The sequence below is a fragment of the Anastrepha ludens genome, chromosome 5, assembly GCF_028408465.1.
Source record: "Anastrepha ludens isolate Willacy chromosome 5, idAnaLude1.1, whole genome shotgun sequence".
Classification (NCBI taxonomy): domain Eukaryota; kingdom Metazoa; phylum Arthropoda; class Insecta; order Diptera; family Tephritidae; genus Anastrepha; species Anastrepha ludens.
In genome coordinates this window covers 49,906,076-49,930,300 of record NC_071501.1, presented here as the reverse complement: position 1 = coordinate 49,930,300, position 24,225 = coordinate 49,906,076, and the positions used below count along the sequence as shown (strand labels likewise).

Here is a 24,225-nt window from a genome sequence, read left to right as displayed (position 1 = left end):
TTAAAATATGTAAATGTTAAAAATGTATTTTCTTTCGTTTTTTGTTTTTGTTTATATAATATAATTATGAATAGGATTATTCGCATATAACGGGAAGATCCTGGGTTGTGACCTCTGCCGCAGCACTCTCCTTTCGATCCTTAGTGTTGGTAATATCCTGGACAAAAAACATTCAGAAAAAAGAAACAAATTTTATAGAAGCAATTCAAACGAAAATATTTTTAAATTAAACATTTAAACACTATGAAGCAAGAGAACACATTTCGTATTTAACTATAACATATGAATAATGCGTTTTGAAACGTTATGCCTACAAATGTTAAAAATAGAAATGGGAAAAGGGCGACTAGGAGCTTGTACTAATCAGTTAGCACGTGAAAATGTGTAAAAAAAATAAGACTCACGTGATGAGATAGTAGGGCGAGTAGAATACAGCACATTTGAAGATGTTTTTTCATGTTTAATACGAGTGATTGCATTGGTGCAAGGCGTTACTGAAATACGTACAGGTACAAACACGTTATGAGTTTAAGTAAGGTTTATTTTTTGATTTTATTGACAGGAGGACAGACACAGTGAGTGTAAAAAATAAATTTAAATATTCAAATAAATGAAGAGTCTTTAATTCAGTAAGACAAATTTCTATTTCCAAAGGAAAATCCAATCATTCAACAACATTCTTTAATTTTATTAAAATGTGTGTTTTACAAATAAATATGAGGATGCTGAAAATAATACTGCTCGTGCCAGCCGGTATATTTACAGTTTGGCAAGCAATTTTGACATGAATATTTGACAACTTCAGAAAGATGTATTATGAAAAATTGTTAATCAAATGTTCTAGTTACTTTACTGCGCATTTCGAAAATGTTATATAAAGAGGCGATTGTTAGTAACGATTCTACGAATCAGTTGACCGATTAATTTGAGGTAAAATTTCGCCTCAATTGCTTGAACCCCCTTTTGACTTTCAAACTAAAGTTATAGAGTTATATACGCTGGACAAGTTATCAAACTTTAGAGCTTTTCATTTAAACCCAACTAAATTATTACTTCAATAATTATGGTATATTTGTTTCTAAATATCCAAATAATCCCAAATATTTTTAAACTCAAACAATTTTACAAAGCATTATAAAAAAGATACTGGACATTTCGAAGTCGACAGCCGTAATTAGAATATGTATTTATGTATGTTCATTTCATTAAATCAATCGGCCAATCAATTCGACTAATACGAGTAACAGCGCAATGAACCATGCAATCAGTTATCCAGAAGCAAGTACAACAACAAAATGGCTTATGGAGTATGCACGCATGTCTTTCAAATTTATCTAAACCTCTTACAATGCGATTAGTCTATTTAGTTTTGAAGTTTGGTATTCACCTTGGATGCTCAAACGGCAAATATTTTCGTTTTCGTATTTAATCATATATTTAAAGTGCTGTATTTATTGTTCGTTAATTGCATGTTGGCGCCGCATTAATTTAGATTATCATTAACACTGACCACACTGTCACTACAAATTTCTGTAGAAAATGGATTTTCCTCCTCAACTATATGCTTATCAGTCGTTTTTAGGCAGTCATGTAAAAGGGACTCAACAGCCAACGGCGCATTTTTGATCGAATCTGTATCCTCACTTTTAGTAGAAAACGATTCCATTTGAGATTTTACTTCCTCTACGGGAAAACTTTCATCATCATTAACATGATTATCAATTCCGGTAGTTTTATTATCAGTCTTAATATCTTCATCTTCATTTGTTGTAATAATTTTGTCAGATTCCTCAGCTTCTGATTGTAGATGTACATCTTTTTGTTGTTGAATTAGCTCTACAGCTTTTTCTGTTATTTCATCTACCACTGCTGTGGCTGCCTTTACAAATTCATCATCTTCATTCTCCGAAATGTGCTCTGGAACCCGTGCAACTTCGTGCGCCGAGTTAGGAAAGTTGGCCGTCGAAGGTTCTTCATCGGTTACCAATATATTCTGCTGAATATATTTACTGGAATTCTCCGGCGCTTCGGAAGCTTCTGGTTGCTCAATGGTATCTTCCACTTGTTTGATGAAATATTCCGGTGTAGTGGCCTCGATAACAATAGTTTCCGTGTCAGATTCACTCTGAACACAAGAAGATGGAAGGTCGCACGTACCATCTTCTTTGTTCAATATTTTTTCATCCGTAGCTTGTAAATCAGGCATGCTACCGATATCATTACATAGAGCGGTGGAGGGTGGTTTTGACGTTTCGATTTCAGCAAGAATATCCGTGGAAGGAGCACAAATTCCTTCTTCCTCAACTTGATTGTTGTCATTAAACGCAAAAACCGACACCTGTGAAGGTGGAGGGGAAACAGGTAGCGGAGGAGGTTTTGGGGACTCATGAGCCGTTGACGTTGCACTTACTGCTGTATTCGATTCGTCACCTTCGGTTTCACAATGGCTTTCGGTTGGGCTTTGATCTGGGCGCCTTTCATTTTGGGGTTCAGGCTCCGGCGGCTCTTCGTTCCCTGCATAAACATTACCGTCTACAATTGGATTAGTGTCTGAGACTGTAGATGTTGATACAGGTTCGATTGCCTTAAAAGCCACATCAACTACAACACTTGCGGCACTTTCAGTAGCAATAATTGCTTCTTCAAATCTCGTTTCAGTCAAATCTCTAATCACACTTGTGCTGCTTGGTGCGCAATTTTCGATCTTCTTTGATTCAGTGTTGTTGGGATCAGGGGATAAAATAAGGGTTGATTTGGGTGAGGAGGAAGTAGTAGCGGTAGTTAAAGTAACTAAATCATCAGTGAGGGCAGCTTTATCTGTTTGGAATATTACCTCAACTTGTGATTTGGACTCGATTTCGGTTTCGAGCTCTTCACCATTTGCGCTCGTGCCATTTTGATGTACACCGTTGTTATCGGACACCTCGTTTGCAACATTTGGAATGCTTTTCATTTTTTCGACAACGTCAGACGTTTCAACAATTAATTCCGCTGCTTTGTCTATAACTTGATCTTTCTGCTCATCGACAGTCGATAACGTGTCTGTTCCGTTATTTTCGATTGCCTCACCATTACTCACGACAGCGGGTGCGCTTTCAAAAGTGTCTGCGGCTGCAATAGTGGCAGTGGTAGTAGTTTTCTTCTCAGTCTGATTAGTTTCAGTGGTAGTGGTTGAGTTATTCTCAACTGAGTTTGTTGTTTCGGTGGTGTTTTTCGTAATGTTGGTGGCGTTTTCGTTGGAAGAGATTTCCTTTGCTGGCTGCTCTTCGATTGGTGTGGTTGATGTAGATGTTTTCTCCCCATTCACTTCTTTCTCAGAGCTATCGCCATTTTCAATGGGCTTTTCACAAGATTTTTTTGCTTCAGGGTCCCCAGCTGCTTCAGTATTTTGAACTTTTTCTCCCGCCTATAAAACAATAATATTTGTAAGTCAATAATAAGAAAAACTAAAAAGTATTTATTCAAATCCACCTCTTCTGTGGCTGCCCCTTCGCCAACTTGAGATGCGGTTTCATCATTTGTGGCCGCCGCATTTTCAGTTGCTGCGTCTTCGGCCTTTGTAGGCTTTTGTTTATCTTTTTTTCCGAATGAGATGCTGCGGAACGACCATTTCTTTTTTACCTTCTCCTTCTTGGGCTTTTTGTTATTCTCGTCGGCAAGAGGCGATATTTCCTCTGCCGTTTTATTACCATCCTTAGAGGCAGCCGAGTCGTCTTCCTTAGAAGCAGGCTCCGCAGCACTTGTATTACATTGGCCAGTATTACTGTCACCACCGCCATCTTGGGCACCACTTTCGCCGCCACTCTTTTCGGTTGTCAAATCTTTATCATTTTCAGTTTCATCGCCCTCCTTTTTCTGTAATGTCTCAAGAAAGTACACATATACATAAATAAATATTTATTATAAACATAATTACAATATAAAAAGTTTGCGCAATGTGAATTGGAATATTTTTATAAGAAAATCAGCACAACCAATGTATGAAAGAGAAAAACACTAAAAACTAAAATATTAAAAAAACATAACTTTGTAGGAAAAGTATTATGACTGAAAGTAGCATGAATTGATATCCCTGCAAGCCGAAATGTGTTCCGAATTCTGTAACAATTTCTTAGGAACTCGTAAAGATATTTCTATATGATTTCTGAAAAAAAATCTAAAAGATCCCATTAAGAATATTTTGTTCACTTTGTTAAAGAAAATTCTAAAGAATTTATTTAAGAATATCCCATTTATTTTTTTAAAGATAATTCTACATATCGTAAAATTCTTGATTTTTTTTTCGTGGAAATAATCGTCGGAATGAGTCGACAATTTAAAGGTTGGTGAAAAAATTTAAAGAAATTGGTTTTTTCGAGAATAGAAAAAGGGCTGGCAGAGCAAAAACTGGACGTTCTGTTGAGAACATTGCTGCTGTAGCGCAAAGTGTTGCTGAACAATATTCAATATCGGTATCTCGACGTTCTCAACAATAAGGCATCTATGAATCGATTGCTTGGCGGATTTTACCTGTAATCGTACTCATAGTGGACATTTAAGCGAACTCATTTTTCACATATAATTGGTAAGAGCCGTATTTTGAATGAAAAATAATAATGAAACCTGAAGGTTTCAGGTGGTCTCGAAGAAGCTCTTTTGAAGCCAGAGCTGAGAAAAGTACTCACTTGGCGCGTAAAAAACTCTTTTACACCTCAAAAGGGATTATAAATGAACTAAATCTTTATTTGGACTAGTCAACAATCAGAGAGAAACTCATTGCAGCTGAACTTTGAAGAAGAAACACGAGAAAGTTATAAATTTTGTTGAAGAGCACCTGCATTATTTCTTGTTGATAACTGTTTTTCTTATAAACTTAAACATCAACAAACAAAACGAAATAAAAATCATAGATGAAATATCGTTCTGATTTTTTTTTCCTTCGATAGAAATGCCGACTATATAAATACATATGTATATGACGCTGATTATTTCGAAGCGAATTTTATTTCAATAGATATGAATGTTTGTATTATATATGTACCTCCGTTTCAGCATTATCCTGAGAGCTTGCATCACCATTTACTTGCTTCTGATCGAGATCTTCGATTTTTTCTAACTTTCCAACCTCTTCGTCAGGAGTCTTCTTGGCTTCGGTGGTTATATCAACGGATCTTTTGCTTTGAGTTTTACCCATGTTGTCTTTTTGATGCCTATAACATAACAAATATACTAACACATTAGAAATGATGTCAAATATATACAAGAGAATCGTATAAACTGGCCAATTTCTCAATGAGGCGTGTTTATTTATAACTAACTGATTCGATAAATAAAAATATATCTCATGCAACGAAAATACTCCTTTGTAGTGCATTCAAAATACAATCACTTTGGACTCGTAGGTTTCTTATCAGACTACAAAATGGTTGCAGAGAATGCTGTAAAATATGTGAACATCAAGTGCATATGCATGTATGGTTGCATGTAGGTATGTACACAAGTAAAAGATGCATCGCGCATTCTTAAAGCTACATAAGTATCTGTAGAATACAACGGATGTAAATAAACTATAACCGCGCCTGCCTGCTGCCTAATTGATTACGAATTGCAGTGCGAGTAGATGACTCTTTGTTTCAATCGTATCGCGCGACATAAATTTTCAGCCCCTGTATACATACTATGTACATGCATGTATATATGATATGTATGTGTATGTGTGCCCATACATATCAGCCGGGGTGTCATGACTCATATCGACTTACATGTATAGATGTACATATAATTATATATAATATATATATGTATATGTACTTATACGAGTATAAGTATACATATATAGTATATGTATAGGACTATGAATAAGTTCGTGCGGTTTTACAACAGATGGCGTAACTTGATTATTATTCCATCGATCCACATTTCCAAACATTCATTGGAGAGCTACTGTCGTAAGGCACAAACGTCAGTATAAGTTTTTTATTTGAAGCGTAAACAACAATATTTTTACCACACTTGAAAATGTCGAATTTCGTGCCAAATAATGTGTTTTTGCGGGGAATTCTTCTTCATTATTTTAATATGAAGAAAAAAGCAGCCGAAAGTCATCGTATCTTGGTGGAAGTTTATGGTGAGCATGCTCTATCTGAGCGAACGTGCCAGAAGTGGTTTGCACGCTTTAAAAGTGGTGATTTTGGCTTGGAAGACGAAGAACGCGAGGGTGCGCCGCCAAAGTTCATGGATACCGAATTGGAGGAATTGCTCGATCAAGATCCGGCTCAAACGCAAGAAGAGGTTGCAAAAACTTTGGGAGTTGATCAATCAACCATTTCCAAACGTTTAAAAGCCATGGGAATGATCCGAAAGGTAGGCCATTGGGTGCCGTATGAATTGAAGCCAAGAGACGTTGAACGCCGTTTTATGGCATGCGAACAACTGCTTCAACGGCACAAAAGAAAGGGTTTTTTGCATCGAATTGTGACTGGCGATGAAAAGTGGGTCCATTACGACAATCCAAAACGTCGGGCAACGTATGGATACCCTGGCCATGCTTCAACATCGACGTCGGCGCAGAATATTCATGGCCTGAAGGTTATGCTGTGTATCTGGTGGGACCAGCTGGGTGTTGTGTATTATGAGCTACTGAAACCGAATGAAACGATTACGGGGGATGTCTACCGACGACAATTGATGCGTTTGAGCCGAGCACTGCGAGAAAAACGGCCGCAATACGCCGATAGACACGACAAAGTTATTTTGCAACATGACAATGCTCGGCCACATGTTGCACAAGTGGTCAAAACATACTTAGAAACGCTCAAATGGGATGTCCTACCCCACCCGCCGTATAGTCCAGACCTTGCGCCATCCGATTACTATCTCTTCCGATCGATGCAACATGGCCTGGCTGACCAGCACTTCCGTAATTACGATGAAGTCAAAAAATGGATCGATTCGTGGATTGCGGCAAAACCGACCGAATTTTTCACAAAGGGAATCCGTGAATTGCCAGAAAGATGGGAAAAAGTAGTAGTAAGCGATGGATAATATTTTGAATATTAAATTTGTAACCATTTTACGTCAATAAAGTTTCAAATTTCGAAAAAAACCGCACGAACTTATTCATAGTCCTATTATTACATACATATATCGTTTTTAATTTGGACGGACTTCCAATTTGTGCAAGTTTCTATAGGTGTCACTCCATGCTCGAAGTAAACTGTAAGTTTTCAGCTTTTCCACTGCAGCCTTACATCAATTCTGAACCATTAAAAATAGGTGAATTTTGAGATTTATTTCACGGCACACTTGGAATAATCACAAGGAACCTTTACTATATACTATACATATATTACATGCGAGGAGCTGTCTTGTAATACCGACTGTGCTGGCGTAATATCATTCTGGACATTAAATCGAATTAACTTTCAACCTACCCAGAATAAAACTGATATAATCAACATATGTATTATATATACATTGCGACGCACGCAAAGAAAATATTTTTCTCATGTTGCTTAACCAACTTAATTAAAACGTTTCTCCCTCTGGTTTAAACCCAGCCGATATAACCTGTTTCCTAGGCTTAGATATATAGGTTTGAGGTTTGCGCTTCGACCTCATGGCATTTCTAGGCTTACCATTTGGTGACCTCGATGACAACGCTTGAATTTCAACGATCTTAGCTATGTTTTGTGAAGCAAAAATAAAAAACACTCAACATTTTAGACACCAGGCAAACACATAAATATTCACATACATATGTACATATGCACACACATAACACTAATCACCACATTTTACTTTTTCCCTTATCTAATTTAGAGACTTACTTTTTATCATAATATAATTCGAATATGTGTATGTTGTTGGCCAACGCCTTGCAGAACCTTAACGAAATCTTTAATAGCTTTGGAAGTTAATGAAGATAGCATTTATTCATACATTCGAAATATTATCATTGAGGAGTCCTGACTAATACTTTCATTATTTTGAAGCACATAACACATTACACATAACGATACAATTTATATATGTATATATTTGTATGTATTACACTTGTATAAGGCTAATTTAAATAAATTAAGGCAAGCAGAAATAGGGAGTAATTGTAAGCGAAAAATCTTTATCTCATCGAATTATAAACGGGGTGAGAAAATGACTCAATTCGAAAACCCACCCTTTAAATGAAAAACAAACAATGAATCATTCATATCAATTTCGTTACGTATGTATGTACATATGTTTGCAAATATATCATATATGTATGCATATCCATATCCAATTTATTATTGTATTTTACAAGAAATAATAAGATCGGTCTCAATATGTCCCACTATTATTCGTATTAAATCCAAGGTCATGAATAAAATGTATATACAAATTAAATCCCTTTTGGTAAAAATTGTAGCGAACGTGTTGTTGTTGTTGTTGTAGCAGTAATACAAGCCCGTCAGTGTAGGGTATATACTAGGCCGGATCGATTTGTGGGGAGGCAAAAAAATCGCCCATTGCTCTGTGAAAATTATATTCTAGGGATCAAAATAAGGAACTTTGCCGCAGGAACCATACCTCTAAAACGAATTCTGATGTCCCCCAATTTGGGTCGAACTTTTTAGTTTCTTTTCTCATGTAAAGGCCAAAAATGGTGATATTTTGAAATGATTGTATTGGGAACCCCCCAGGGGAGTTCCAGGGGGTGTGCCACGGGCATGGGTGGATCGGCCGTCCAAAGTTAGTGGGGGTCGGTCAAACATTTGGACTCGATTGGAGCACTCTAAATGGGTCAAAGTGGGATTTTTCGTTCGACCCAAATTGGGGGACATCAGAATTCGTTTTAGAGGTATGGTTCCTTCGGCAAAGTTTCTTATTTTGATCCCTAGAATACGATTTTCACAGAGCAATGAGCGATTTTTAAATCGACCCGCCCTAGTATATATATTGTTCAATAGATAGGGCTAAGTCTACTGGGGCGGCAGCCCTTGGTCGGGAAAACCCCCAAGTCATTCCGGTAACGTAGAACCGGCTGCCATGGGAATGAGCGAAAAAGTGTGCTTGTTTTTACTTAAATGAAAACAAACTGGGAGCGGTCTAAAAAATAAATTGAAGTTAATATTTGAACATAAATAACATATTTTATTGGCAATAGAAATAAATTATATATGTACATATTTATGTGTACCATATGAATAAATATTTGGTACAATTATAAATTACTAACGGAAATTGCCAAGCTTGAATTAAAAGAAAAAATGGGCTATGTGTTAAGTTAATCCTAGAATTATATTTTCTGATCAAGTTTTTAAATTAAACACCAAGCCACGATTATTCCTACATTACTAACTACTTGACAAAGGACCTGTACTTATTGAAATTAATTATTATTATATATTTACAGGGCTTTTAAAATTTTGTATTTTTATATTGGATTTATATGTATGTGTAAATTTGTAATTTATTGATACATTCTTATTTTTGAAAAAGCTTCTCAACATCGGCGCTACATTCACGTGCTCTGGACACTTCATCCACAAAACTTGCGGGCTGTCATTAATTACTTATTGCTAAATATACCATTGTTGATCATTTCTGTAAAGAAGCAATAAAGCAATATTTTTTATTAAGTACTCCGCAATCTATATTTGAAAAGCATCGGTCTCAGATTGTCAAAAAGTCTACCTTTCTCACGCATTGGCCGAAAAAAATGCTCTATAAATGTCCTGATTTAAGTAATATATCAGGAAGCATTCCATGTCATACTGATCCTAGACATACCGATAGAAATTGCTGGGCTAGTTTTTCCCATAAATTTCACTTATCCTCCACTTTTACTCGAGAGTGTTTTTTAAACGTGCCATTAAAATATATACCTACATAACCAAGTCAACTATTGACTTTTATTCCTTGAGAAATTATTAACGCAGTTGAAAGGTTGAGAATAATCGAAATTCCTTAAATAATCTCTCTTTCCATGTCAGTCGCAACACAATATTATTATATGAAATGACAATGACAATTATACTTCTAGCGGTTAAATGCAATGATTCCTCTATTGTCATTCAATTTCCGACACTTTGTGGTCGTAAATTTACTTTCATTTGTAACATAGTTGCACTATATTGTTATTCATACTCGGTTTTGAATAAAGATCGTGAAAATCTTACTTCAACCCTGACAGAATTGATATGAAAATAATACACGTATGCATACGTATATTATGTATGTTTGTATGTACGAGTTTATCTTCATATACAAATAGTACGCGTTTTTACTTATAAGGGTGTTTTTTTAGCTGTATGAGAATTATCGATATCGATAACCATGGTTTGACAGCTGAGAATGGCAAATTGTGTTGACATTTCTGCTCTGTAAGGTTTGGCAAACCATCATGAATCGTAGCCGCGGCGGACATATGACGGATGTCGTATTAAAAAGATAAATTCCATGCAATTATCGACCAGATTATAATAAAAAAAATAATTCATTTCAGCAATACTTCTGTTTTGTATTATCATTTTAGGTTATCTAGCTCTTGAAAAACACCCGATACTATATCATCAAAATAATGCTAATTTTAAACGTGGGACTTGAAAATTACATTCGTTAATATACAGCTTTCAATCATCATTTAGAAAATCCATAGCATATATTCAAACTGAGGTTTTAAGGATAATAACTCAGTGATCAAATAAAGCTCCGCAGAAATAATTTAAATTAATTTCAAATGCAGCTTCATTCAGCCGTGTCACTGAGTCCGTCGTAGAAAAGCTATGAGTACAAACCACCGCAACGAATATGAAACATTTGACATCATTGAATCCATGTGAATTTAAAAAGTGCTGCCAAATTCAAATGGCACATTTTGATGTTTCGACATCAGCTGGCATGAAGGAAACAAGCAAGTTTTACCTTAAAAAGTTATTTCTTTATCGTTGTTTTACAATTACTTTCCTCTTCTTGCTAATAAAATTGATTATATTGGATTGACCGCAAATCTAATATTTTTTAAATGAAAGAGGCAGCAACATTTAATAATACTTCGAATGCAGCGAAAAACATTATGAAGACCCTTGAATCCCTTGGAAGTGGATGACACTTTGTGAGGAAATTCTTGGTTGGTAAAAAATATAATTTTAGAAATTTAAGTTAAAGATTTGTTAAAAATTTCCGGTTGAACAAATGAGCATTTATGCATGTACTTGAAGTGCTAACGGAGGATGTTGTTGTTGTAGCAGCATAAACATTTCCCATACATGCACGGGGAATGCTGCTGGAAGGACAGTCCTTGGCCGTTCCGGTAACTTAGAACCCACTGTCGTAGGAACAAGATCATCGTCAATGCATTCGATTCATAAACTGGCTCCTGAGCTAAGATTTTTCTCGGTAGCCTGTTACTAGCACGATGTTTATGATGCACGAAAGATTATGATGTACTAATGGCCCAATAAACTTTTTCTACAGTTTTGAAATACATTTTGAACACATTGCAGTCACAGCTATGCCTTCTATGGATTCGGCTTAAATGAGTGATGAGGAAAAACGCAATGCGAAAATGGATTTCTATGCAAAATATGGATTTTCGGTGAAATATTATGCGTGGACGGAACGCTATAGAAATAGTTTCGTGTAATATATATATAATATAAAATATTTTCCACGACGACACAATCTTTGCATCCGTTTGAATCCATTTGTCCAGGGCTTTTTAACTTATGGCTGCAATGGGTTATTGATGCTCGTCTTACCATCTGACGATCTTGCATACATCATTTCACGCACTGCATCGATATTTTCCGACACAATAACTGGTCCTGGACGACCTTCCCGGACTTCATCGGTGAGTGAACATCCACCACGACAAAATTCGCTGCACCAGTTTCTCGATATATTTATTTATTTTTTCACCACCTTGTATTCATCTTTAAAAGCCTTAAAGTTCCTATATTTAGACTTACTGCTCTTATAAAGGCCTTTCCAATAACATCTCGCTATCGAGAGATGATTAACGATTTTTATGGCCGGAATTGGATGGTATTGATCTAGACAACGTTTATTTTCAACAAGACGGCGCTACGTGCCACACAAGCAACGATACCATTGATCTATTACGGGAATAGTTTCCGGACCGTGTGCAGAGAACAATACTAGCTGGACGAAAAAAGAACTTGCTCGGCGTGCACCTTTAAACATCTACTTAACTACTTAAAGAAGAACTCGAAGGGGACAGGGCTCTCCTTCTAGACGCATATAGCCGCAATTGCCACTAAAGTCCAAAACCGCAATAAGGCCCTCAAATCGCTAACCGGTAAAACTTGGGGCAAAGACAAAGCAATGTTGCTGGCGACATTTGAAGCAGTTGGCGGGCCGGTTCTGAATTATGCAGCGATGCCTCCTGTTGACCCCCCTACCAACATTTTCACAGTGAGGCTATGCTCCCAGTAAGGATCATAATAGGATATTTAGCAAACAATTCCTGCTGGGATGCTACCGCAGGAACCACTCCTACAGGCACTTGCTGAAGGCCGAGCACACAACACCTACTGGACCTACCTGTTTACAGACAGGCTATACACGACATTCATCAGGATCCTCTTACAACCTTCTTAATCTCCCGCCTTCCGAATGTCGTAATTGGAATCCAATAACTACCCATTGTAGACGAAGAGCTTCAGCTACCTCGTGAGACTGGCGCGATCTTGGCACAATTGCATTCAACCTCCCAGCAAACCAGAAGACGTCTCTTTAACGACGTTCCCACGACAGTCGGTTCTACGTAACCGGAACGACCCGGATTTATATCGAGCCAAGGATTGTCACTTTAGCAGCATCATCGAATGCAACAACGGAGCGGCGATTACAACGATTCCGTTACGGTCGTTCCCCCCAACTGACGGTTCTACATTACCGGAACGACACGGAGTTATATTCGGCCAAGCAATTTTACGTCCAGAAAATGTTGAGAAAATACTCGAAAAATTAATTCTAACTCTTCGTACTTGGAGATTTTACAAAATATCGTTAAGAATTGTGCGCGCAAGATAAATTATATGTATGTATAAGTGTGTAGCAGTTATGTGCACCCATAAACATCATTCACTTTTTGATAACTTAAAAGCTCATGTGAAAGATATTTGTGCTTTTTTGTATATGGAATCTGCAACATACAAAAAAAATATTCATCGAACTGTTTGCTTCACCGTTTACTTTCCGTTCTTCTTTGTTGGTATGAATTGTGGTGCTTTAAATTCATATCATAGCCTCAACTAATTAGGAAGTATTCAAATAGTAACATCCGCTTTAATGCCTTACAGTCATTCAAATATACATATGTATGTATTATAAGTTTATATGTATAAATGTGTTGCGAGTATTTTCTTTTGGAAGTTTCATTTCTTTTAAGATTTAAGCGCGAATACGGGATCACAACTCGGTTTGCCTGTTTCATTTCACGATATCTGTAGGATCTTCAACATTCATGTATAATCTTTTATCAACGGATGAAATGCTCAAATTAAACGCAATATGCCGTTTCGGAATTCTAAATATGTACTTTCATTTTAATGTTGCGTAAGCCGAAATCAGACAAAAAACCAAGCATGCAATGTATGGTATATATTGATATGTAAGCATGACAAAAACGAAACTGAAAAGAAATCTTTCAACAAAAGAAATATATGCTTGGTGCGACTTTTATAATATACCCCACTATGAAAGGCCAAAGCATCTTAGGTCCCCTGCTCTTTGTTTTATTTATTAATGATATCAATAGTTGTTTTTCCTTTGCTAATTTTCTTCTAAATCCCTACTTAAAAATATTTTCTGCTTTAACCAACTCTTCGGACTCGGATAGACTTTGAGCCGTTGATAATAATTTAGCTATTTGAAGTCGCGCCTATCTTTAAATATTAATAAATGCTTTAAATTCACCTTTGCGAAAATAGTTACCACTGTGCCTACACCCGTTATTGCACTGCAGCATATTGATAAAAAAAACAGGCGTTTTTTCGATTCGCGTTTTACATGCCCAAATCATATTAAGTTTTTTATCTTGAAATCGTTTTTCATCTTAGGTTATATAAGAAGTAAAAGCTCAAACTTTTCGCATACTTATATCTTAAAATATTATTTACTGCTTTCGTTCACTCCAGATATAACCCATACCCCATTGATAGAATTGAACGTAAGCAAAAAGTTTTCCTCAACTTTGCTCTGTATCGCTAATATTCTCTGATCATGTGGCTTCTAAGTGCCGATTGCTTCTAATCAATCTTAAACCGTTGGAAAGTAGAATAATGATATTGTCCCTATCCTCCTTGTTTAGTTTTATAAAGCCAAGACCTATTCCCACGATCTATTAAAAAGCATTAACTTTACCGTCCACCGGCCGCCGTAGCCGAGTGGGTTGGAGCGTAACTAGCATTCGATAATCCTCAAGTTCAGAACATCGGGCATGAAGCACCAAATGATACACCAATTTTTTTAATAGCGATCACTCCTCGGCAACAATGACAAACTTCCGAGTGTATTTCTTTTATAAAAAAAACCATCAGACGTTCGATGGCGTAAAACTATAAGACCTTCCACATCAAGACGTACAAAACAAATAGGAGGTGGGTCTAAGCGCCAATTAAATATACAAACGATGGTGGCGCAAATACAAAGTGGCGCAAAATTAATCACTCTATCGGAAGAATTATAATTTTTGCAAAAAGGGTCGCACGTCAATCATATTAAACATTTGACACTACAGAGCTGCAGTATACACATACATAGACAAACATGGGACGCTTAAGGTTTAAGATTTAAATGAGATCTCTAATTCTTAGTCCAGTCAAAAGAAGATTTAACTAAGTAATTTTAGGAATATGCGAGTTTATGGTTTTATTATGTAAAACCCATCACTGTGAACTTAAATTTGAGTTTTCGGGGTCGGGGGTTGTGTCCCGCAGCCGCCATCTTAGAAATAAGGGTGCAACTGGTTTTTGCGTTTATCTCGTGAATTCCGAAAGTTACGAAAATTTTGTTTACATAATAAAACCATAAACTCGCATACTCCTAAAATTACTTACTTGGCTATTTTTTTTGTCTCTTTTGACTGGACTATCTATAGAACTTGATTTTTCAGGGTCGAAATAGAGTTTTTCTTCACATTCAAACTCTATATTACAGATAAACATGATGTCAATTATGTTACACTATTAATAATCAGTAAGAGCGTATGTTTCTCGAAATAATGTATTGTTATGAAATGAATGAATAAACTCAACGAATTCCGTCTTACGAAAATATTTCTTTTAATACATTCTGTACATATAGTATACCACAAAATAATACTGTAATATTTTACTACAAAAGTATATGTATATTACTATTGACTTTAAAATTAGAAATTAAATGTCCAACACTATTCAATAATTCATAACCATTCTTACTACTTCCGGTAGAATTTTCCCGTTTTCATTCAACATGTCAGTAATGTAGACATCTACCGCGGTGATGGCTTAAACAAATATGTGCATACATATGCGCATATATATGTGCGTACGTAGCGGTACGCTATTTGTAAACTGCGGCAAATTCACCGCGCAAAACTATGTACATACATATGGACATTCGTAATGACTAATCATCGCTCCGCCGCCACCGCCTTGGCATTTAACGTATTAGAGTTCAGAATTTCTAATGTAGACATACACAACCATGTGTAATTTCGGCAGGAAAGAATTTTAAGGAATACAATTTATTTGGTAATTGGCAACAATTCGGAAGTACAATGGCCCATAGCCCACACCGATTATACCTGAAAATAACCGTTATACCAACGACTTTTATTTGCCACAGTAACATGTATTATTAGAAAATATCTAGCACACGTTACTTTCCAACAATTGACCTTCACATGGTACTAACCGCCAAATTAGATAAAAAGAAAATACCAAGCGAAGACCGGCAAATAAATTAACGCATAGAAACACTCACTAACATACATACATATGAGCGAGGGCAGTTTATCTATAACTAATATGTATGTGCCTACATTCATTTCTGCATATGTATGCACACACAAAATCTATGTATATGTATGTATAGTATGTAAATTAGAGTCGGTAAACAGATACCACTCTGCGAGTTAATGCGCTTCAACTCGTAAACGAACAGCCCGACGCAAAACACTTTGTTGTACGTTCATTGACCACTGCACATGGTTACGTATGGATGTGTTGATTGAATGGCAACAGTGAGTAAACCGACGGTCAACTAAGACCGAAGACCTAATCAAACCAGCGATGTCTATGCAGTGACGTAGCAAAAGAAAAAATATTTACTTTACTGCTCCATCGGGCTCTGTGTTCAATGTCCTTTTGACTAAAGTAGTAGTAAAAACTTAGGAGTTGGATTATATTTATATTATTATTGGGATAATGGGCAGATTCTCTGATTCACTTCCGAGTAAATTTCAATGCAATTGCCACGAAATTTCAGTTTCTCTGATTCTCTTCCGAGTGAACTGCAATGCAATTGCCACGAAATTTCAATGAAATTAACTCGGAGGTGAATCAGAGAACCTGCGTGTATATAAAACGTTGGCCGTTTGTTTCACAAGCAACGTACATAGATTTATAGTCAAGGCGAAATGCATCGATGGTTTGCCATCATTGGGGGAGATCAAACCGATATTAAAAAACCTTGTCGATATATATATAAAATATATGTATATAAATAAAAAAAAATATATATAGAATATATGTATATAAATAAAAAAAAAAAATATATATAGAATATAGAAATATATATATAAATTTAAAAAAATATATATAGAATATATGTATATAAATAAAAAAATATATATTATATATAGAATATATGTATATAAATAAAAAAAAATATATATAGAATATATGTATATAAATAAAAAAATATATATACATACATATACAAATAAATATATACATATATAAATATTCGTAAAAACTAGAACAAAAATACATATTTATAAAAACAAATTAAAATTAAAAAAGTAGCCGAAGATTAAAAACTGTGTTTAAAATTTGCATCAAACAAAAAAGAAATTCAAATGGACTACTGAAATCAATCGCTTTATATTACAAGTCTATAAGAATTATGCTCAAAGTAGAGGTGCCATAACCACAACGTCATAAACTTGCTGATCGACCCAAGCTATGGGCAACACTGAAATCGATTAGAGGTGACAGCTCAGAATGAAACAAGGCGAATTCATTATTTGTGTTATAGTTTCTCAATACTTTGCTTTGACAATCAAATGTACAAAACATTGTTGTTGGTCTAGTGCCACCAATGCTCCTTGAAACAAAACCATCAACAACAAATTCAAAATTTTTATCAAAAACCAACGAAAATTTTGAGCGAATTTAAACTTGCACTTGGTTACACTAAAATGTAACAGCATTTAATTATACTAAAATGTAAATTTCGTACACAAAATTTTCTATTTTAAAATTTTTAAATCAATGAAAATTTGTCGAACCTTGTACAAAGACAATCTTGGAACTTTGATTATTAAATTCTTTGTTTTAAACTGCACCATATTTTTATAAAAAAAAAATTTGAATAAAGTAAAATAAATCAATAGTTAACCCTTGCCAATATGTGGTGCCTTTATAAAAATTTCGGTGAGGTAAAAGGACAACTCACAAAAAACATTGGACAACTCAATAATACAGCTTTCTTGACCTCATGTACGCCACCAGTGATTAGTATCCTTGTGTTGGGCATTCATCTTGGGGTACGAACAACGTCGCTGAGGACGACATGGGGCCTTTAGGAGGAGTGCGGCAACGTTGGAATGCTACAAAATTCTTGCACAATTTACGAGGAATGGGTCGACGCGTTGTCGTCGTGCAAAATTCAACTATTTCAGCATTTCATACCATTTGAGATATAGTTTTTTTATTTATTCAGAAACACTTTGAAATTGTCTCTTAAATCATTAAGTATGCAGTATTTCTAGGCTATACGCATTTTCCGCCAATAAAAGCACTAGAAAAACTGAAGGAATATGTTCCTATTTAAATAAACACTTGAAATCAAAAATGATTAATTACCAGGATTGACCATCTGCTATAGTGAAAAATAAAATTGAGCTAGTAACTTCGGCTGCCATGTCACCGGGGATTCGGCAGCAAAATTCTGCCCGCTCATTTCACACGCATTCACACTCGTGCCATCAAACGTTGTCCAACACAATGCCAGTTTTTTGTAAACAACCCGCTTTCACGACCCCGGTTACGTTAGCTAATCCACCGATCCTTTCAAATTCGCTGAGACCCGGTTAAAGGTCTGATCTTGGCCACCCTTTCTGAATACTTTTCAGTCATGCAATACCGATATAAGCATTCCGCTTATAAATATAACAAGTATTTCCCGCTTCCAAGCAAGGAAAAATTGATCACCTTCTCTATAGCACTGAAAATTAATTTTGCGCTTATCCATACAAATAAATGTATGTTTCAGATTGAGCGGTACTATTTCGAAAATCAGGCTTTTTTAAACCTACTACCTAACGAATTTCTACATAGTATAAATAGGTAGAACAGAGTAAATATTTTTTTTGCGGATGAGGGGGTTTATAAAGTGCCTAATGCATCATCAAAGCTGCCGTTGCAGTCAAATGTCCGGAGACTAAATATTTCTCCCTCGTTTGGAACCGTCGCCCACCATGGAACCGCTGCTTAGCATCTTGTCTATTACATATTCAATTGTTATGACCGACTGCATTCTCCAATGTACGACGTTCTTTTTCGCAACGCATGCATGTAGAACCCAATGACTGAACCAAAATTCGGTATAACTGTTTATTGTTCTGTCTCTGTTCTCTGTTTTCTGATGAAATTTGTAAATATATTTATTATAAATAAATAAAATTCGATTGTTTATTAATGGACATTTTAAGTAGTCATTCTTTTCGTTCAATCAGATGCCGCAACGGACTCAATCTGGCGCGCCTGTGACAGCTGTAACCTTACAAGAATTCAGTTCGCTCATCGTTTTAATAGAGAAGGGATAAAAATGGATACTGATGTAGTTGCTATACTTATCATCAACCCCAATTTCTATACTCTTTACTAAGATTACGCAAAATTTCACTATCTGAAACATAGCCATTTTTTAAACCTAGTTATAGATATCACACTGGCACTCTTCCCCCCGATTGAAATAGGACTAATACTATGAAATCATCGGTCAAATGACTGTCACTGTTATGCAGCACAGTCTCCAGCACGTAAAATTCCTGTAAGAAGTACAAAATTTTATTGTTTTCGTTTGTGGAGGTATTTTCATATATATAGTTGCACTTTTCGAGGCACATGTGGCAACGCCTAAGAACTGGTATGGGGTTCTAGCTTAATTCACAGTTATAACTAAATTTCTGGAACTTAATTGTCACACCGAACTTTAAAGTGAAAGTGTAGCATAATAAAAACATTGGTTATTAATATCGGCAGATAACTTCAATAATTGCACGATCATTAGATGAATTTCGCTTGTTTTCGATGATCTACTGCCCAAACATAATTGCATCAAAAACCTCATCACAGAAAAGGTTTCTAAAGCCAACATAATATTAATTTTCAAGTGCTATTTCTGTTATTGTGAAAGCCACTGAAATACATACGTATTCAACCACAATAGTCGGGAGAAATAGCTACACACTCATATCCATTATTATCCATTATTTGTAATCGACAAATTCAACACTGGTGGCCCCAGCACCAATTTGATATTGTTTATTAATTCAATTGATCAAATTTCCATTTTCTATTCTACGCATACATATACTCCGTATATCCTCATAATAGAGCATAATATTTGTAAATATTCTATAATATACCTTCTGCTCAAATATGAACGAGACGTTATCAATAAAACGGTCCGCGGATGACTTATGGCAAAAATAAATTTTTTGTTTTTTGGTAGGACTGTTATAAGCTTACATGGCAAATTTCAGCGTGATATGTCACATAGTTTGTTTTCTGTGCTACTGTAAACAGGTCAAGCTCGAGTGTGTTCTTCGAATTTAACGATGGAAATTCAAGTTGAACAAAGAATTTGTTTGAAATTTTGTTATTCCAACAAAATTTCGGCTTCAGACGCCTTAAAAATGTTGCAGACAACCTATGGGGGCTCTGCTCTATCGCGTGCACGTGTTTTTCAGTGGTACAAATCGTTCAAAGAGGGCCGTACATCGGTTGAAAACTTGCCTCATGAACGTCGTCCAGCAACATCAGTAAACGACGAAAGCGTTTGCGCGAGAGCATTCGTCTTAAAAGGAAGGAATTGTGGGACAACAAGTCATGGTTCTTGCATCACGATATGGCACCAGCTCACACATCACGTCTTGTTCGCGATTATTTGAACAAAAATAATGTTAATATCGTTCCGCAAGCACCGTATTCGCCTGATATGGCTCCATGTGACTTTTTCCTGTTTCCCAAGCTCAAGTTGCCGCTCCGTGGAAAACATTTTGAGACAATTGAAGTCATAAAAGAGAATTCGAAGAACACACTCGAGCTTGCCTTGTTTACAGTAGCACAGAAAACAAACTATGTGACATATCACGCTGAAATTTGCCATGTAAGCTTATAACAGTCCTACCAAAAAACAAAAAATTTATTTTTGCCATATGTCATCCGCGGACCGTTTTATTGATAACGTCTCGTTCATATTTGAGCAGAAGGTATGGTATAAAATATACACATCCAATGAGCATATTTACATATACAAGTGACATACAATATATACAAAACGCAAATATTTAATCAAGTAACTTGAAGGTAAGCATTACAGATGGGTGCGGAAAAGTGCATTCCATCCCGCCTATATCGACCAACCTACTTTGAGATTTGGCTCATGTCATTGTTTATTAGGAATGAAGCTATGTTTATATTGTTAAAATTAATATTTTTTTACTTTATTCTTACATCTGCTACAACGCCAAGCGAACACCTAAGACCAAGTAATTTCGGTGTCTAAAGTTGAAACTGCATTCACATATTTGAAAATACAATAGCGGGATTCCCTATATCTTGCAGAATAGCAGAATACATATAAAATTCCTATACTAAAATATACTGGCATGTTTAATGGGTAAAAATAAATTCATTCAGTAAGCTATCAGGTAAGCTTCTTCGGATGACTTATAGATCAGTACTGAATTATCTTCACGACAAGATAGATCTCACAACAAAATAATTAATAGATACTGATGGAAATATGGTGAATTTGTGAAACCACTGTATGTCTCAAAAAGGATATAGTATATCATCATAAAACATTCCCGACAAAGTTTTGGAGAGTGCCGTTGAAGAGACACTCTTTGTTCTCGGAAGTAAACATAACGAATAACGTAAATTAGGGAATGCGAACTAATTACAAGATTGTGACTCGACATTTCAATACTATTGAAAATTTTTAAGACATTATTTTTTGTTCCCTCATAGTAGATAAATATTAAAATAATATAATTTAATTTGGAGTTAAGCTTCTGCGTAATTAAATAGTCTAATTTTATACTATTTTGCCCGAATGCTTAATTTGTTTTCAAGTTAAGATTGGAATTGCAATCTTGACTTTCCGCGATATTTTTCTTTAACATTAATTGTTAAGGAAATTTGCCAGTCGATAGATGCATAAAAACTACAAAACATTCACAAAATCCAACCGTAATATTACCTATCAACAGACCGACAGTTTTGATGCTTTTTTTGCATAATATGGCAAAACTGGTATCTATTGTTTTGTACTGTTTATGTGCTTTTTTGGCATACAAATTTATGCACTCCTCACTCGAATTTCTAACTAAAATCTGCAATGATGTAAATATTAAACAGGTCTGTGATCGAAGACAATTTTTACAAAGTTTTTCATATATCACTCATTTAATTTTTTTTTATTATGATACTACTGAAGTACATGAGTGATATGCAAGTTGTATATGAATGTGTTCAAGAATCACTAGCGAAAAAGTCCTCTTCTTACGAGGCAACCAGTTGAAATCCCGTATGTCTATAGAAACACTCACACATATATTTTATTTATCAGCTCTTCCTTATACATATATAAATATATTATATACATATATATAGCACATACATGTAATATATTGACAAGGGGATCATAACGCGAATGTAAGTATAGAATAATGTATAAAAACACTTAATCTACTTTGTGTAAAATAATGAAAATTTCCAATAGCAAACTGATTAATAAACTGTTGATCATGAGTTGATAATATATGCATTTTATAATTCAGCCATAACATTCACTTTACATTAATATAAAAATATATATTCTTATATTGTTTTCATTATTCCTTTTAAAAACATTTACTACATATGTATGTGTATTGTGTGTAGTTAGTTACATATGTACATATCACTCGCACACTCCATGCAACCGGGGTCAACAAAGAAAATATTTTAAAGGGTATATTAATGTAATTGTAAATGAATAAAATAAATATCCCACTTACATATGTACATATACATATATGTATGAAATTGCATCGTAATGTAAAATTGCTCTTAAGCCCAAGTTAAGTCAATATAAAATGACTTATGGCAAAATAAGTAACCATTCATTGGGTTTAGAAAAGTGATAAGTCGTATTCAATTTGGGCAACAAAATAAGAAAATATTTTTGGTAATAACGCCCTTTTTATAACACTGAAAAGAACTGGTTACGATGAGTGATACTCATATTTGCGAAGCATGGGTAACTAACTATTTTTCTAGTTGTTCCATCCATTTCATACACAACAGCGAACAACTTGTGATTAAAGCTACAATATGTTAGTTTGGTATTATCCACAGGGCTTAAATTATTTGTATATCTTTTTGCTATCACGGTATTTCGATAGTTGTATTTATTGATTTCGTATATACAATTATATTGGTAATTACCGACCCAAGATTATATATGTAGCATTAAATTACTTGAAGAGCTATTCCAACTCTATCTCTCTAAATATGTACATACAAGAACTACAAAGAAAACACAAACAAAAAGGATCAAAAAGGAATAAGCAATTGAAAAATAAACGAATAAGAGCGAGTAGAATGAACAAACTTCGCATATGGACGAAACAAACGAATGGGAATAAGCACGAAGTTACAAGGCGAAGGCAACAGCGATGGTCGACTTCAGCTCGAGTGCAATATACACCAGCAACAACAAAGCCGTACAATCCAACTTGCTACTATACCGGCGCCTGTGACTTCGCCTTTGGCGACGACGCGACCGCAACATTGGCAGCGCTGCGGAAGGCACACCCAAATTGAACACATTTCACAGCTCTTAAAACGACAGGAATCCAGGAGGGGCGAAGACAGCTTTTTACACAGACGGCCGACGACAATCAACTTTTTTCATGTTGTATTTCTAGTACTACGATGGTAAGTTGCAATCTTCCGGTTACAACTAATATAAATATGCGTAATTTAATTTACTTTTAATATGAATGCCATTCTCACAGCTAAACAAAGAAAGTGCATTTACAATATAAGTGCAACGCTACAACTGTGCGTCACCGGCGCTCATTACTTTCTTAATAACACATATCGTTATACAGAATTTTTCACAACTCTCTTGCACAGCTACTCCTTTTTACAAACTTCACTTTTAATTACATTCTTGACCTGAGCAAATTTTGCAAATCAAAATTTTCTAATTACCTGCTTATTCTCGATTATATTGTATTAAACTTAATTCTATGCGGCGTTTTTGCAAAAATATCACTTTTCGCCCGAATTTCGAAACAACTTCCAAAAACTTTCTTTTTATATCGTTTTTCCTTCACACACCAGTGTTTCAAACAAAAATGTCTGCTTATTTCGACCGTAACTGAAGAATTGAAACGCTTTGCTACATCCAAAGGCGGTGCATATAATGCGATGACAAAGACGCCAACAAGCGTTGCCGGATAATTTGTAAAAATTAAATAGCTTCAAGAATTTAGTATTTCATTTAAAAAATTCTGTATTTATATTACATATAGCCTTTCTTTCAAAGACATGACATATAGCTTTACTTAGTAAAATTTCATTAATAATAATGAACCTACTTGGAAATTTGTTCAAACTCTACTTACTGTAAACCAAACTAAATTTGCAGTAAGGTGGCAGTACATTTGAGGAGCGACAAAACGACACCGCCTTTCCATTTTCGAAAAGATAACTCGAATTCGATATACAATAGCGTCTCAGTGTTGTA

At 35.3% G+C, this 24,225-nt stretch overlaps 1 protein-coding gene across 4 annotated transcripts; it reads right to left on the bottom strand.

Annotated features, from left to right (window-relative positions):
- On the bottom strand, window positions 1-24,065 carry LOC128862783 (A-kinase anchor protein 200). 4 transcript variants are annotated; one of them, XM_054101519.1, is made up of 6 exons: window positions 23,688-24,065; window positions 5,021-5,189; window positions 3,472-3,864; window positions 1,388-3,406; window positions 405-494; window positions 1-157 (listed from the first exon to the last, which is right to left on the bottom strand). In XM_054101519.1, exons 2-4 carry the CDS (start codon window positions 5,171-5,173, stop codon window positions 1,484-1,486), a joined length of 2,469 nt encoding a protein of 822 aa, XP_053957494.1. In that variant the 5' UTR covers window positions 5,174-5,189; window positions 23,688-24,065; the 3' UTR covers window positions 1-157; window positions 405-494; window positions 1,388-1,483. The 4 variants fall into 4 exon arrangements, with proteins under 4 accessions (XP_053957494.1, XP_053957496.1, XP_053957493.1 ...); XM_054101521.1 differs by lacking the exon at window positions 405-494 and having other exon boundaries at window positions 1,388-2,704; window positions 2,834-3,406; window positions 23,688-24,064; XM_054101518.1 differs by lacking the exon at window positions 405-494.
- Between the last annotated feature and the right edge of the window lie 160 nt (window positions 24,066-24,225).

Excerpts from the sequence above, each read along its gene's own strand:
- LOC128862783 (XM_054101519.1), bottom strand. The coding sequence starts at position 5,173 with ATGGGTAAAACTCAAAGCAAAAGATCCGTTGATATAACCACCGAAGCC. Across the intron at positions 3,865-5,020 it reads AGGATAATGCTGAAACGGAG|ACATTACAGAAAAAGGAGGG; the intron begins GTACATATATAA and ends TACTTTCTTGAG. Across the intron at positions 3,407-3,471 it reads AAGGGGCAGCCACAGAAGAG|GCGGGAGAAAAAGTTCAAAA; the intron begins GTGGATTTGAAT and ends ATTGTTTTATAG.